The 16347-nt window shown below is 46.2% G+C and overlaps 1 protein-coding gene across 1 annotated transcript; it reads right to left on the bottom strand.

Moving 5' to 3' along the window:
- Positions 1–855: 855 nt before the first annotated feature.
- LOC307077434 (RING finger protein 145-like) lies at positions 856–15823 on the bottom strand. Its single transcript, XM_079738858.1, has 12 exons — positions 15689–15823; positions 13357–13602; positions 10684–10792; positions 8646–8737; positions 6658–6893; positions 5674–5849; positions 5104–5244; positions 4609–4791; positions 4076–4223; positions 3788–3910; positions 3339–3572; positions 856–3152 (listed from the first exon to the last, which is right to left on the bottom strand). Exons 2-12 carry the CDS (start codon positions 13538–13540, stop codon positions 2514–2516), a joined length of 2265 nt encoding a protein of 754 aa, XP_079594984.1. The 5' UTR covers positions 13541–13602; positions 15689–15823; the 3' UTR covers positions 856–2513.
- Between the last annotated feature and the right edge of the window lie 524 nt (positions 15824–16347).

The raw sequence follows: 16347 nt of genomic DNA, 5'->3' as shown, positions 1-16347 counted from the left end.
ACACCATGTGAATCTTTGCTTTTTCCTTGTGGTTCCTCTCTCTCTGCTCGATTCTGTACTCCTTGTTCCTCTCTCTCTGCTCGATTCTGTACTCCTTGTTCCTCTCACGCCCCCCCCCCCCCCCCCCCCCGTATCTCTCTCTCTCTCCATCCATGCCCATGTCTTGGTTTGAAATCATACTCAATCTATTTTAGTCTTGCTGTTCTTGGCTGCATGTCAGACCTCAGGCAGACCCAAAGGTCTTTTTCCCAAGCGATCTGCTGAGAGAACTCTAGGGAGGGACACACACACACACACACACACACACACACACACCTCCCTTCTGGTAAATACATGAAAGAAATGGAAGCATGGACATAATGAACTTCCAGTTGGTCATTAGCCTAAATATTCGGTTTGGGGAAGTTTGCAAACCAAAAGCGAACACAGATTGTGTTCAACTCTACATGAGAGCTTTGTTAAACTTTTGACCCATTGGTGCCGTCACCCACAAAGAGGACCATTTGAATGTTGACCTCAAACGTCCTCAGCTTCAATTCTGGTGGATTACAGCCAGTCAGAGAACACCCGGCAGCAGCTTACTGGCAAAGACTCACAGGGTGGGAGAAGGTTGCCCATGATAACGATCCCATTTGAACCAGGACTAAGCTGTGATGTACACATGTACCAAAGAAATATGGTTGGTTTAAACTAAAGTTAGTGAAATGTGTGTGTTTGTCCCCGTCCTCATGCTATTACGTAAACACCAAAAGTCCTGAAGTGCTGCTTATGCATGTGAATGCAGTTAGTAATGCATATTAATATGTAATATATATTTATTTAAACCCAGAAATAAAAACTCAAAACAAGCAGTCATACATTCATCTCTGACATTTTATCAGCTTTAAGGACATTTTCCATCAGCTTATCTTACATTAGGACACCAGATTTGTTTAAATTGCGAAGCTGAATCCAATGTGCATCAAACCCGATTCTAAATCGTACCAGCATCGTACTCATCTTCAAATACTGCTCAATGACCAAAGGATTCCTAGTTTGATATTCTAAAAACATAAAAAGGTGTCCTTCAAGAAATCCATTGGCTCATCTTTCTGAACAAAGATGTGCTAAAACAAACCATACTCCACATCTTCTAGAAAAATAAAATACACTTAGGTAAACAAGAGCGGTCCAAGTGTTGAATATCCTACATCACACATGTATTCATTTTTCAACCCTGGAGCCAATGCAACACAAATAATAACCTTGTTAAGGATACTTGATAATAGTAAATAATAGTAATACTGTTTGATGTTCAGTTTCTCCACTCGATCTGCCCCTGTGCTGATCCCACCCCGCCCCTAGAGGGTGCTGGGGCGTTCACGCCAGCTGGCTGCGTCATACGGAGCAGAGAAGAACGCCCGCTTCCCAATAACACACTAGCACACAAAACACATGGTTCGCAGGCCAGCAAAGAAAAAAACAAAACATACGATCCTGAATACTAGTTTGCTCTTGGGAAATTGAGGGCTATAGGCTCACGTTTAACACTGTTCTCCTAATATAATATATATGTATCGTGAGTAACAGTTCTATACATGAGCGTGGAAACACGCCGCTGAGGGTTACCTGCTGCGGGCCACCCAGCAGCCTTGAAACGTTGTCAGGACCGTCAAAAGGACCTTAGTGCAAACGCAAAGCGGGAAACCCAAATGCTGGCAGAGGAAGATGTGCGCACATCCGCTGCTAAAGGGGTGACGGCGGAGAGGGCCGTTGCAAATGCTGTGTGGCGTGCAAGCATCAAGCGTGCAACGAGCTTCTAACAACCTCTGCTCTACCAAACGCAACTACAAAAATACTCTGTGCCCCTCCTGCTGTGAGTGAGTGTGTGTCATCGTTTCTTCACACTGCGAAGTGTGCGGAAATGACAACACGAAAGGGTTGACCACGATGAAAGAGTATGAGTGAGTATAATTTGCTGGGACCAGCCTAACTTCTGAATCTAACACCAAAACAAGACATGAGGGAAACCAGAGAGGTCGTTCCCACGACAACCTGGGGATGCTGGAACACGAGACAAACCTTACTGTTGCCATTAGCAACATGATGACTGAACCAATCAACAGTCTGTGCTCATTATTAACCATAATGTAGTAGCAATACTGCAATACCAACCATGGACACAGCTGATGGCTGGTCCAAACCGACCAGGCCAGAGGCCCTCGTGTTCTGCTCACTTTGGTTTTCTCATTGAGGAATAGATGTGGAATACTTTTTCATGGCACTCTGAGTCTGATTCACCCGCTCACACGGGCCTTCTGAAAGTGATTGGTGACGTTGGAACCACACTTGACCTGGTAGGGCGTGTAAGTGAGCATCCAGAAAGACCAAAGCCCAGAGCCTTTCAGAAGGGAGGAGGATACACAATAAAGAGAGGCCCACGTTTGGCAGGGCACCGGTGTGTCCCTGTGTGAGGCCTCTTCAAAAAACAGACTCAAGGCGATGTGTGAAGACATGGGGACACACGCCACGTTCTAGCTGGCCGAATCCTGGCTGACGGGCCGAGCGGGAGTGCCGCGCTGCCGCAGGGCGGGCTGTGGGTCGGCAGCGGCCTGCTCCGACCACTCTGCACTGGGTGAGGGACGCTGAGAGGAAGGGCCGGAGGAGGAGGGGACGGGAGACACAGGCTGGGAGGAGGGGGGAGATGGAGCAGAGCCTGAAGGCTCCAGGGCGTCATTGCTTCTGGAGGAGGAAGGGCAGGAAGAGGAGGAGCAGAGGGCTGTGATGTCAGTTTGGCTCTCTGAGGGGGCAGAGGGGGGAGGGGCTGGCGTGGGTAGTGGGGAGGAAGAGGAGGAAGCGGAGGATGAGGAGGGACAATCCGGGCAGGCCGACTGCCCCGAAAAGCCTTCTCCAGACGACAAGGCACCTCCTTCCTCCGCTAATGGGGCCGCCGTCCCGTCACCCTCCCTCCTATTGGCTGGAGAGTCTTGGGGCCCCACCTCAGGGAGTCTGGGATTGGCAGCAGGGTTAACCTGGGCGGCGCTGGGGGCGGTGACCTGGCTCTTGAGCTGGGCATGGCAGAGGGGGCAGGTCTCCTGGACGTAGAGCCACTTCTTCAGACAGCCGGCGTGGAAGAAGTGGCTGCAGGGAGTGATCACCGCCTGGCTCATGTCCTGCAGAGGAAACACACCTGGTTACACACCACCTTATGCACAGCATGGACACAACGCTGCACTAAACGGGGAGGCAATACCAAACAACCAGGTCTGTACTCACCAGGGAGTAGGAGTTACCAGTCTATTCTAAAGAAACTCAAGCATCCATTCGATCCATGCCGCCATTCAGGACAGAGAGCTTACCTGGTAGCAGATGGCGCAGATGTCGTTGTACTGCTGCAGCTGGAGGCTGCTGGCCGTGGGCAGGCTCTTGATCTTGTTGACGGCGTCGCGGCGCAGCAGGAAGCTCTGCCAGCCCAGCTGGGCCCGCAGCCACACGTTGTAGTAGGAGTGCACCAGGATGATGGTGCTGCCCATCACGCTCCACTCGCCAAACACCGTCTCTGACACGCCGTAGCACACCACGCACACCGCCACCTGGTGGAGGGGGGAGGGGGGCGAACCACATGGTGAAAACAGACCACGCTCACACGGCCCGTCTCCCAGTTACTGGGAGCCCCCGTTGTGCTTCATGGGTCGCTGCTGGTGTCCACACAGTGCCTGATCATCAGAGCCCTATTGGCTGACACACACAGCAACCAAAAGAGTCAATCCTCTGAAAGGCCAACGGGAGGGCGGTGCGGAGCTCTCACCAGGAACTCCAGCAGGCGGTAGGTGCCGTTGACCACGTAGATGACTTCGTCCATGTTCTCCACCGGAGCCTTGCGGAACTCCTCCACCATGAAGAGGATGTAGATCAGCAGGGTGCCCAGGACCTGTGGAACAAGTGCAGCGGATCACCTTCTGAGTAGATGAGCTCCAATCGGGAATGGTTCCACCGCCACCTTGACTGACCGCCACCAGATTCCTCCGCAGACTGGGATTGCAAGCATGTCCCCGTCAACACGCCTGGCTATATGTGGCGGGCGGGCGTGCGTTACCTGCAGCGACGTAAGGACCGAGGAGGATATGATGATGAGGAGCCAGAAGTCCATGTGGAAGAACTGACAGATCATGTAGGCCATGTAGGAAGGGAAGACCAGCAGGAAGAGGCACAGGGACACAGCCCGGAAGTGCTTCCACAGGCTCCTGCAGCAGAGAGGAAGGAGCATCTAATAGACAGCATGCGATTGGCCTGACTCAAAGGTGCTGAAATGCTGTCCCCATATAGGTATGTGAATGGTTTTGAAGATCGGTTGGGAATGTGATTGATTTGACGGCAGATTAGGTCTGCATGCCATTGCTTTAACATGGAACATGCGGATAAGTAAACCCTGTTTCCATCTGCTTTTCATATGGTGAGTCACTTGGTTACACACAGAGACAAAGTTGGACTTTTAGACACACATGCATGCCAGCCAGCCAGCTATAACATCTCATGTTGTGTTGCTTAATCCAAAACAATTTGGAGACATGTGTCCAGAAGTCCTCCATAATACTCAAGGGCTCATATGATTTTTAAAAAGGTATTTACTTGTCCCTTGAGGCGCCCAGAGCCAAGACGATGGGGTCTGCTATCTCCAGCATAGACTGCAGGATGGAGGCCACCACGATGAAGAGAATGATGGAGAGGAGGAAGGCTCGATGGATCACCTGTAGCTCAATCAGGCCTGTCTGGACCGCCAGAATCAGCAGGGTGATACCTTCAGTCATACCCCTGGAAACATGCACACGTACCATTACACAACCCTAATCCACTCAATACAAAGGAGCCATACTCTGGAGTACATCATGGAATACCTTTCTTCTGCCCACTCTTCTTCAACGCAGGACTTGAGAGCAAGATTCCTTATTGCCTCCTAACTCACTCTTCTCATAACCTATTTTTTGAGCATCACATTTTGTCTAGAGGGAGGAGTCGTATAACCCCCTGGGGTTTTGTCCCTCTCCTGCACTCTTAGCTCTTTTAATATCTACTTTTACCGTGCAGACGGATAACCATTAAGCCCAGGCGCTGTACGGCGGTCACCTGTGCATGGTGTTGTCGTTGAGGAAGGCCCGGTAGCCCTGCAGGTAGAACTTGCAGAGCGTGAGGACCCCCAGGGCCACGAAGGACACGGTGAACACCAGGCCCAGCAGGGAGTAGGGAGTGCTGCAACACTCGGCAATGCTGCACAGGGAGGGAGCCGCCACACACACACACACACATCAGGATCACTCACCCTTCATAACAGGGCCGTACCCCAACCCCATCCGCTAACCAGGGAGCACGGATAATGGGATGGAGATTCATTATATCCAACGTTTTTTTTAAAAGCCACAATTTACTTATTTTACGACTGTTGTTTCTTCGAATCAGTTAATTGAATTGAGGAAGGCCACAAAATAAACACGTACTGTTTGCAACATAGGACTTTGATTTCACTAACTGGTGGTGGGTTTTATTTACTACACTTTAGAAGTGATGACTGTTATGTATTGGCCCCACCGAGCCAGTAGAGGGGGCTAGAGAGACCAGACCCTGGAGGCTGGCTGACCCTCCACACGGTGATCAAGCAGCGCCTCGTACTGCCACACTATGAATCTCTTGCGCCACTACCTGGTGAGGAAGAGGAAGAGCAGCCTTTCCCTGGAGGAAGGCTGGTCTCGGGTGCTGAAGTAGGAGTAGATCTGCAGGGCAAACAGCAGCAACCAGAAGCACATGAAGAGCACGGGAAGAACCAGCTGGTTCCACAGAGACATGCCCAGGGCCAGCAGGCCATACACCTCCACCACCTAGAGAGACACATAGATATATGAGAGAGAGAGACATGCTCAATGCCATACACCTCCACCACCTAGAGAGACACACAGATATATATATATATATATATATAAATGAGAGAGAGAGAGAGAGAGAGAGAGAGAGAGAGAGAGAGAGAGAGAGAGAGAGAGAGAGAGAGAGAGAGAGAGAGAGAGAGAGAGAGAGAGAGAGAGAGAGAGAGAGAGAGAGAGAGAGAGAGAGAGAGAGAGAGAGAGAGAGAGAGAGACCCAGGCCCATACACCTTCACCACCTAGACACACACACACTTCTATCCATATCTATAGATAAAGAAAGACAGCGATACACCCCACAGAGAGACACACATAGATATCCAGATAGATAGATATGACACACACACACACACACACACACACTTAAAATGACAGAGTGAGAGAATACATATAAGATATTGTGATAAATAACATTCCTTATTGTCACCAGAGACAAATATGAGGGAATGGCACAAAAACATTTTATTTCAATAGGGCAACGGATGACAAACAAAATGAGTTTATAACGTGATTTTGATATTTGGTTTCTAAACAGCTGCCAAAAAGCACATTGTTATCATTCATTACTCTCTCTCCATGTGATTGACCTGAAGTTTGGTTTTGTGTTTGGATCAGCCAGTGCATGGGCAGCTTCCTACACCTGGCCTTCTGGAGCCGTGAACAGCCCGTCCCTGCTGCTCAATGGACCGAGGCGGCCCACCTGCCAAGCTTTTGCAAATCTCTGATCTGAACTGGATTACTGTTGTGGTCTAAACACCAGGGCTGTTACCTGAGCCAGTTCTCTGTAGGCAGTCTTGGCCAGTTTATATGGAACCAGCAGGTTGGAGGCCAGGAAGTAGATGACCTCAAGGCCCGTGAAGATCATGGAGAACTTGTTGATGAAGACTATGGTTTCCAAGGGGACCAGGCAAAGCCTGGCCACTAGGGGGAGCAGGTGAGCAGAGAACAGCCAGATCCTCTTGGTCTGCATCACACAGGAACACAGAGTGCAGACCACCAGCTGACCTGAGGGGAATCACATTGTATACACCAGTGAGTTCTTCGTACACACCAATCCAGACCTACACAAGCTGCGTTTTCCACTGCAGGAACTCTCCAGAGGAACTAGGAACTCAAAGCCTTTCCACCGCAGGGACCAGGCTCTTAACTAAGTTCAGCAGATATTATTTTAACCGCCAAAAGTCCCTGCTTGAGGGGAAGCACTTTCTAAAGTGCAGGAACTTTGGGGTTGGGGCATGCAGGAGCTTCGGGGTTGGGGCTTGCAGCAACTTTGGGGTTGGGGCATGCAGGAGCTTTGGGGTTGGGGCATGCAGGAGCTTTGGGGTTGGGGCATGCAGGAGCTTTGGGGTTGGGGCATGCAGGAGCTTTGGGGTTGGGGCATGCAGGAGCTTTGGGGTTGGGGCATGCAGGAGCTTCGGGGTTGGGGCATGCAGGAGCTTTGGGGTTGGGGCATGCAGGAGCTTTGGGGTTGGGGCATGCAGGAGCTTCGGGGTTGGGGCATGCAGGAGCTTCGGGGTTGGGGCATGCAGGAGCTTTGGGGTTGGGGCTTGCAGCAACTTTGGGGTTGGGGCATGCAGGAACTTTGGGGTTGGGGCATGCAGGAGCTTTGGGGTTGGGGCATGCAGGAGCTTCGGGGTTGGGGCTTGCAGGGCTTAACATTTCTGATTAGGGTACTTGCAGCATTTTAAGCAGACACTTGGTTTTGTTCTCTTCGACATGCAGTAAACCTCTCAGTGCTCTTACTGGATCCAGTGGTAAACTACATTCATAGACCTATAATAATCTGAGACATGTATTGATTATTAATCTCGATAGCACTCACACTTAACAAGCCAATGTTGACTTGCCCACCATTCGCTGCTCTATTTATCATGGGGATTAAAAAGTCTTACTTTTCTGTTTTTTTAATAATTGAATTCTTTAAATGGAAACATACAAAACAACTACATAGAAGTTAAAAGACTAGAACTGTACCAAATTGTTGAGGAAGGAAAGCCTTCAGGGCATATGAAAGTGGTGCTGTGCTGGGCTCATTGCCAGGCTAACAGCAGCAGAGCAGCGTGTACGGTTATCTCAGACACGGTTTATAAGTCAACATGTCAGAAACAAGACAAGGACAAGAAGATCCTTCTGCAAACAAAGCATGGATCCTTTGAGATAACTTCAAGTGACAGCTACACCAGCTGTGGATTTCAGCCCTCTCTCCGCCAATGTTCAGTCAAAGAGATAGAAATGAACTTGCCGACACTGTAAACACAAAATGTTTACTAAATATACCTTGCATTATATGCATTTTATTGCATTGTGAATGAATTAGACCTTATACACTTCCCTTGTGTTTCAAACAGCTCCAGAGCACTCCTCGGCACTCTCTCCTATTTGGCCACTTTAGACTTTTTATACGGCAGCATTTTGTGAAGTGAGCTGGTTCACACATAGAGAGCCTGGAGACACTGGTGAGCAGATGAGAGTGATATGATTAAGGTGGAGCTAGGTCATGGTAGCTGAATACCCAACAAGTGATGGGGGGCAACCAGCCTGATCTTCTGACCTTTTATTCAGGGTTGGGGAGTACTGAATGGGTATTTGTCCATTCAAATGTCTACGGTGATGACCTGTGGTCGAAGCCATGTGATGTAATTGGTAGTCACCATATGTGCTTACTGTGTGGAACTGACGCTGAGCGATTACAAACACGCCTGCACAACCAGCTGAGGTTGAATGCAAGTCAAGGTTCATATAGAATATTGTTCCTACCTATGAGGGCAGCGGTGAATCGGTTCATGGAGAGGGGCTCCAGGTAGAGAGGTCCCTCAAACCCAGACTCCAGCTCCCCACGAACATAATCCCTGTAGAGAGAGGTCACAACATGATGCTTGTCTCCTACATAGTACAGGTAGGAAGGTCAGAATATGAGGTATTCCTCCTACATCGCTGTATACATGCTTCGTCATCCATCATCATAGGGCCATTTTAGTTTTAGGCTCAATCGTGTTTTCATTTTATATTTTTCAGAATATTGCAGTCAAGAGAGAAAGCGAGAGCGAGAGAGAAATGTAAAAAGCGACGAGACCTACGTCATACATTTTATTGAGTTGTGTGATCCGTAATAGTCACGGTAACGTATTGCAGGAGAGACCTCATGTTTATATGACGGGGCTTATGAACTCTAAGAGCTACTGTGGTGTTTCCCACACACAGAATGTATTCAGATGGGTGATTGTTATTTAAAAATATATATATAAATCTGTCCGGGAGAACAATGCCATCTATGATCGATAGTTTCCCATACATTAAAAAAAGTGTATTGTATGTATTGGTGTAAAATGGTATTTCATTGTTGAGCTCTGTGCAGGCCATTTAATTGCTCTTGCTACCTCTAACAAACACATTGACAATAGACTAGCCTGTGTGTAGCCCACCTCTCCGTGCTCACTCTGAATCATGAATCAAACAAGATCACGCCTGGAGGGATGGTTGTTGGCTTTGCAACCCAGACAAGACGGCGAGTGGACTTCATCAAAAGAATCAATCCAGAGTTCACCAATCAGTATTAGGGATGCCAGCAATACCAACAAACTCTAATCCATACACGCTCTATATCTCTCACTTGTTTGGTTAGGACTTTTTCTGGTGAAAAAAAAAAATACACCTATGTTAGGCCAGTTGAACCAAATATGGATTTATGGATTTTATTTGGATCCCCATTAGCTGATGCAGAAGACATCAGCTACTCTTCCTAGGGTCCACACAAAACATATAACAATACAAAAAAAATCAACATACAAGACAACAGATTAAAGAAAAGAAAAAGAATGGATAACTAAACCATCAGTACACAAAAACAAATAACATAAATAATAAAAGTAGATATTAAATAAAAGTAAAATGTTGTAATACATAAAAGGATTCAGTGCAAACAGCCATTAGGTGTCGCTTCACTTGTTTTTTGAAGCTAGCTTTGTTTGAAATATGATCTAGAAGGGAGTTCCATTCAACCATAGCTCTACATATTACTGTGCGTTTTTTTGAGTTTGTTTTGATTGTTGGAATTGTATAGTTACCACTGGTGGCATGTCTGATGGGGTATGTGTCGGGGTAATTTAATTTATTAATGTTTTTTATGAAAGAAAGAATTGATGATTTCAACCTCACATCAACTTTCAGCAGCAAATACAGTCTATGTGAGATACACAGGCAATGCAGTTCATTACCTGGTTTGCACTTTGTTAGAGCTAGTGGGATACACTTCTACACTGAGATTTGAATCCATTGGGAACTTTTGGGAGCGTGAGACTGCTCCTGTTTAATTGCATTTTATTTAAGCTATTGTTTAGGGCAGGGCATTTCCTTGAGCAACAGCCTTATGACTGCCCTATAGAGAGGAGGGCTGCTCGTCTTCTGGGCAAGTGAACCCCGCTACACACTCATACCAGGACCTAGTGTAAAATACCCTGCGTCACATCGCCGTAATCCAGACCATGGACATCTGCTGAATGTCCAATATCTCTCAAATTTAAAAGAAAACCTAAAAGCTTGTAATTTAATACATCTACTCGTCTTGGAAAAAGATTTCTGCTCGAGTTACGTCAGATCGGTTTCACCGTTAGAGGAAGAACACCTCTCCCCTGGTTGCTATGCTACATCAAGAGTTCATCAAACCAAGTCTCTTGTTATTGTTTAGATGGACCAGACGTGTCTCCACCTCTGCAGGGACCAATACATCTCCTTAGTCAGTCTTTGTTGGTTTGTAACAACGCTACAGTAATGCGTCACTGTGTTCTGTGTGGTGTACCTGGAGATCTGGTGGCCAGCGTAGAGTAGCAGAGCAGTGAGGACGTACAGGTAAAGTTTGACCAGGTGTTGTCGAGGCAGGGTCAGCAGCACCAAGCTAAGGATGTATCCTGTTGGGAGAGACGCAGAAATAAAGGAGTTCATTTTGATTAGCTTGTGTGCAAATACGCCTCTGATGCCCTGTCGCATAGACAACAATCCCAAGTTTGACTCACTGTTACCTAGCTGAACTACAGATTTTAAATGTATATTTTCTCCACCAACTTCAAGTAAACAAAAGGCACACGCACACAAAAAGGCGACCAGATCAGTTGGTTGTTTTTCTTATTTTCCATCCAGATCAAACTAGGATTAGACACTGAGCAGGGTGGTGTTTTAAAACAGCTCACTGTGCTCACTGCCTCCCGGACAGAGTTGACTCCTGAACCACTGCTTCATTAACTCTCTGCGTCTCTTGCCGCCATCAAGCTTGTCTTAACAAGTGCGCAACATTGGCCAACGTGTGGGTTTTATTCCTGGCTGGAGCAGAGGACACCGTGACCCTAGCCAGGCCAGTGACAGGAGGTCAGACTTGAGAACCATGAAGAGATGCAGATTACAAGGTGACCGTCAGAGAACTCCAACACCAGATAGGAGCCTGTCCCCTTGAGAAAACAGCCGTTTCACAAATCATAACGCCAACCTACCGTTGAACATATGAATACAAATAAGCGAAACAGATAGTATCTGAATAAGAGGCAGAAATAGGAGACATCATCATACCAGTCAAGGCGTGTTCACTAGGTTGAGTGCAGTTTAATCAAGCACGGTAAGTTTAGAAACACACAATCAGCAACACAATCAGCTAGGGCTCCGACACTGAAACCCGTCTTCATCAAACTGCCGGGCGCACGGCCCCTCCTCTCCCTGAAATGGCTGCTGTGCATTGCCCACAGAAGAACAATGGAGTGGGTTGACCATGGTGTGCCAACACGTCTGAGTTGATGAGACATGGGACTACAGACCGCTGGTGGTCTAGAGCTATAGACAACTGGTGGTCTATAGCTACAGACAGCCTGTGGTGTAAAGCTAAAGACTGCTGGTGTTCTAGAGCTGTTGTAATAACAAATGTAAAATCGAAATACAAATTGAACAATTCATGCACTGATTTTGCCTGATTTTGGAAAAGGATTTCACCCCTAGTATTTACATTTAGGCATCACATACTTCTGCTGTATACTTCCAGTCTCTAACACGTCACCTCTCCACAACATCCTGTTGAACTTGGAGGTGTATCATAATGCAGAAGTATGAGTCGGTTTAAATGCTTCAAATTAATGGTTTCCTCATGAGAGCTGGTGCCTAAACAGCAGCCATTTTGACCTATAAGACAACAGAGACACCCATTGTCCAACCCTTGGCTACAGAAGAGGACTTCTGTTCAGTGTTTACCTAGATACACACCAAACCCTATAGTGAAGTAAGCATGACGCCGTTTGTTTGCATTTTGTAATAGTTTGCTAGTGAATGTGCATATGGGCCACGGAATTTGAGCTGGGACAGGTTTTGGGTAGCACTGTCAAGTTCTGGTTGATGGTCGATCGACATGCACTTGTTTGAACAACTTTTCATTGGTCGGACAATCGCTGGTTTTCCTTGCATATGGAGGAAGTTCTTCTTAATAAATTTTCTACAGTGGTTGTGGACACCAATGCATTTCACACCAATGCATTTTTTTTTCTCGGTGATAGGCTATTTTCGGAATCATTAATTATCAATACATCTCACTCAATGCTCAGTTTTAATAATCGGATGGTTTAATAGACTATAAGAGTTATAAGACACACACTTAAACTTACTTAAGAAAGACTGCCGTCTTAAGTAACTCAACATTTACCCAAACTCATTCACACCGTCCATGTGGAAGAGGTCATCGGTGTGGCAGAATTTCGTTAAAAAGGAAGATAAAAAGTATGTTGATACATCATCTGAAAACGTGTGACAAACATTCTTGGATTTTCATGTTGTTTGCAATTCTCCATCAACTTAATGTCATCTCTCAATGGTGCAGACAAGACCCCGTTAGGGTGAACGGTACACCAATTCCCTCCGTTAAGAGTCTCCCAATTAAAATAGAAGGCCTGTTTTGCGTGCGGAACATAGGCTTCAACCAGTCCCAGTTCTCTCTCACACACACACGGTTTTCTGTTGAAATACAACAGGCAGAGACAAGTAGGAAAGACCAAAGCATTGTGCTGACATGGTTCAGTAGCGATCGGTATGTTATTAAATCATTCAAAACGGCCCGATACAAACATATCCCAGCGAGGCCATGTTGAAAATTAAAAAGAGACTGATGTGTACATACTGCCTAGTGCCAAGCTTTAACCTCACTTTTCTTTATTCACCAATGCAGCTTGTATCGTTTTCACATCATCATCACATCATAACAGCAATTACCGTACCGAAACGGTGAGTTCAAAACCGAGGTACGTACCAAACCGTGACCATTGGGTACCGTTACACAAAAAGTTCCTATGCATTTATGCAGCTGCACGTGTACACCACACTGTGTGAATACAAATGTGGGTTTAGGCTCATCAGGTGATAACTGACCTCTATACAAGTGCATGGTTGGCTATTTCTTCTGCAGGTGCACCTATTTGTGTGTGAGTGCGAGTGTGTGTCCACTCACCCACATAGTGCAGGTAGAGGGCCAGGTACTTGTACTGGAACAGGGGGTTGTTGGAGAGGCTGGAGCGCTGGATCTTCTGGAAGAAGGAGCTCACGTCCCAGCGGTACAGCACGTCCAGCAGCATGATGCTGGGCACCCGCAGGCCCACGTTGAGCACCGCCTCCATGCGCTCCTTCACCGCCATGGCCTCTGCTTCGCTGCTCAGCAGAAGCGACCACTTACGACAAGGACTTCACTGTGGGCTCACTGGCCAAGAAGTAATGGAAGCCAGAGCAAGGAAAGATGATGGATGACAGAATGGAGATGACGGGGAGAGGAGGGAAGAGTTGAGCCAGATGGAAACATTGAGAGAAAGGAAATAGATAAATAGAGGAAAAAGAGTCCAGAAAAGGGGTGAGGGAAGAGAGAAAACACTATTTAGGGGAAGGAGAAAGTGAGGTTGACATTTAGCAATTAAATAACTTCAGGATAAACAGATGCAGTCATTATCAGCGTCAGCAAACTAGATGTTGGTCCCAACACAACAGACTGGCCTGTCAAATTATATAATATCAATCTGGGGTCCGTATTCCATAACCATGTGATTTGCTTTTGTGGATGACAGCAGTGGAGTCAACATAGGGAGGGGGCTACATCAGCCAAAGCCCTATACTGATTATTTGATGCTCAAAACCACTATGTTGATAACCCGCAGAGACATTGCACTGGTCTTAGTTTAAGTTCTCCCTGTCTCATGTGGTGTGCAATCACATCTTAAAACACACAGAAATGCAAAAAATGTGTTTCCCAGAAAAATAACCACCCTTGTAGGATCTGGGATTGTTCGGATACCACAACCATATGTTCTCAAACCAACGCAATCCTGCAGCACTGAATAAAATTAATATCGCAGACGTGGTATTGACGAGTTAAACTGGCAACTGCACTAACGACTGCTTAAGTTTTATTCTCAAGGAGGTTAAATAGGCTCTTTCTCTTAAAAGCAAGTAACTTGTTAATTTTCCATCGTCTTGATCATCATAGCCACATTCATCAATGAGTGATATTCCTTAGATTGCATTGTGACCCATTTTGCCTAATAGGACTGGGAAAATAAGCCAACAATGTTGAAAAAGAATTGAGACAAAGCAATATTTAATCAGGTCAACATCATGCATCAAACTAAGTGAGCCATTATGTCACAGTCTACAGCAGGACCGTATAACAACAGTGGGTCTCTGTTAGCAATAGCAGCTTCACTTAAACTAACAAAGGTACAATCATCACTACCGTTAACAAAAATGCAATAACGCCATGGACTTCGAAACAATGAATTTAAGCAACAGAACATACACGCTAAATACTACTGTATACGTCTGACTGTATTTAAAGGTTTGAAACAAGTAATGTCACGGACTGTTTGACTGTGAGAAACATAACAGTTGGTTTGGCTATGGGGTTTCGTTTCCGTTGAGCATGAATGTGTTCGACATGTACACCGTTTCGGTTCCTAACCACTTGGTGGCTACTGACGTCAGACCATCCCGTCCTCCTACCGCAGCCCAGGACGGGCTTCGCTTACTTACATAATATGAACTCACTACGGAGGCAGAGAAACCACTTTGCGGAAATCCCACCTTATGTAACGCTACAATCCACCACTTGAGCTTCAGTAATTATTATCTATGTGCTAAATGAGATCGCTGCTTCATTCTAGTAACGTTGCGAAAGCATCCATCAGAAGTATTTAGATGAGTGGATGCAGCCCCTGCTTATCGGGTGGTGGTGCTGCTGCATCTCCTGTAGAGATGAACTGTAGTAACCCCGCTGTCTCGACCAGAGACAGCCGCTCCTGGTCTGCGGGACTCTAACGGGCTCTGCCGCTCCCACCAAAAGTTGCATTAGCTTGTAAATGTCTGACCAAACAGGTTGATGGCGGTTTTCCAAAGTCTTGTTTAATGTAACAGGTGTGTTAAAGTGACATGCTACGGTTTTCCCCCGGAGTTGATAAGCTGCAGCGGCCAGGCAGCAGTAATTGTGCCAGCAGCAGTTTTAGTTATTTAGCTAGCTTAGGTAGAAGCTACCAAACAGTTAGACAGTGACGTTATAACAACCCGCCTGTTCACAACATGTTTGCCAATTATTTGAGAACAGTGTCCTGCCAAGTTAATAAACCGCGACTATTTTACAATTCACCAAACGCAAAATTAGTTACAGAAGAAATTGCGGACGGATGTTCTATAGCTTTTTACCCTAGCTAAAGGGCTAGCAGTAGCTTACAAGTTACTAAGCTTACGAAGCACCAGAAAGCGTACTTATCCTGTTCAAAACAGACGTGGAAATATCGACCTACGTGTGGGACGCGACGTTGAAGACGAGTGGCACGGTTTCCAGATGCTTTTCAGGTCGAATATCGACCATTTTAACCCGGCGCCACCCGAGTTAACGGTCTGGAAGCGGATCTCCTGAGAGGATGCGGCCCGGCGCTAACCCCCCGCCCCCCCCGCAGCCATCACCCGGAGAGGACGCTCTGCGCAAGTGCGCATGAGCGCTGAATACTTTATTGTGTTATTTGTATGTTTACTTAAGATTCAAAGATTCATTGTGTTTTTTTTATTTGTCACATACTTATACAGGATATGTAGTGAAATGTTTGAGTGACTTACTCGGTATTTTATTTTCTAATTAAACTGAAATATATGCATAATCATGCATATTTTGGAGAAAGAAATGTTGTTCATATGCATCTATATTCTAAATGATTGATAAAAAACGCCTTCAAAAGAATAGTTCTTAAACGGAACCAGATTTTAATAATAATATTTTGATGAGCATGGGTTTATGGGGACGATATTTAAAATGTTAATTTAACATATTTTTAAATGCAGCATATAGATTCCCCCCCCCAAAAAAAAAAATATATATATTGATTACTTGGGCACATTTTGAAGGAATCGTATCTTATTTAATGCGGTTATCAGTATGAATACAATACATTGTGCACAATTACGA

This window comes from Pollachius pollachius (assembly GCF_949987615.1).
Source record: "Pollachius pollachius genome assembly, chromosome: 6".
NCBI lineage: Eukaryota > Metazoa > Chordata > Actinopteri > Gadiformes > Gadidae > Pollachius > Pollachius pollachius.
Note: the sequence above shows the minus strand (reverse complement) of the source record. Positions and strands in the feature narration are given on the sequence as shown.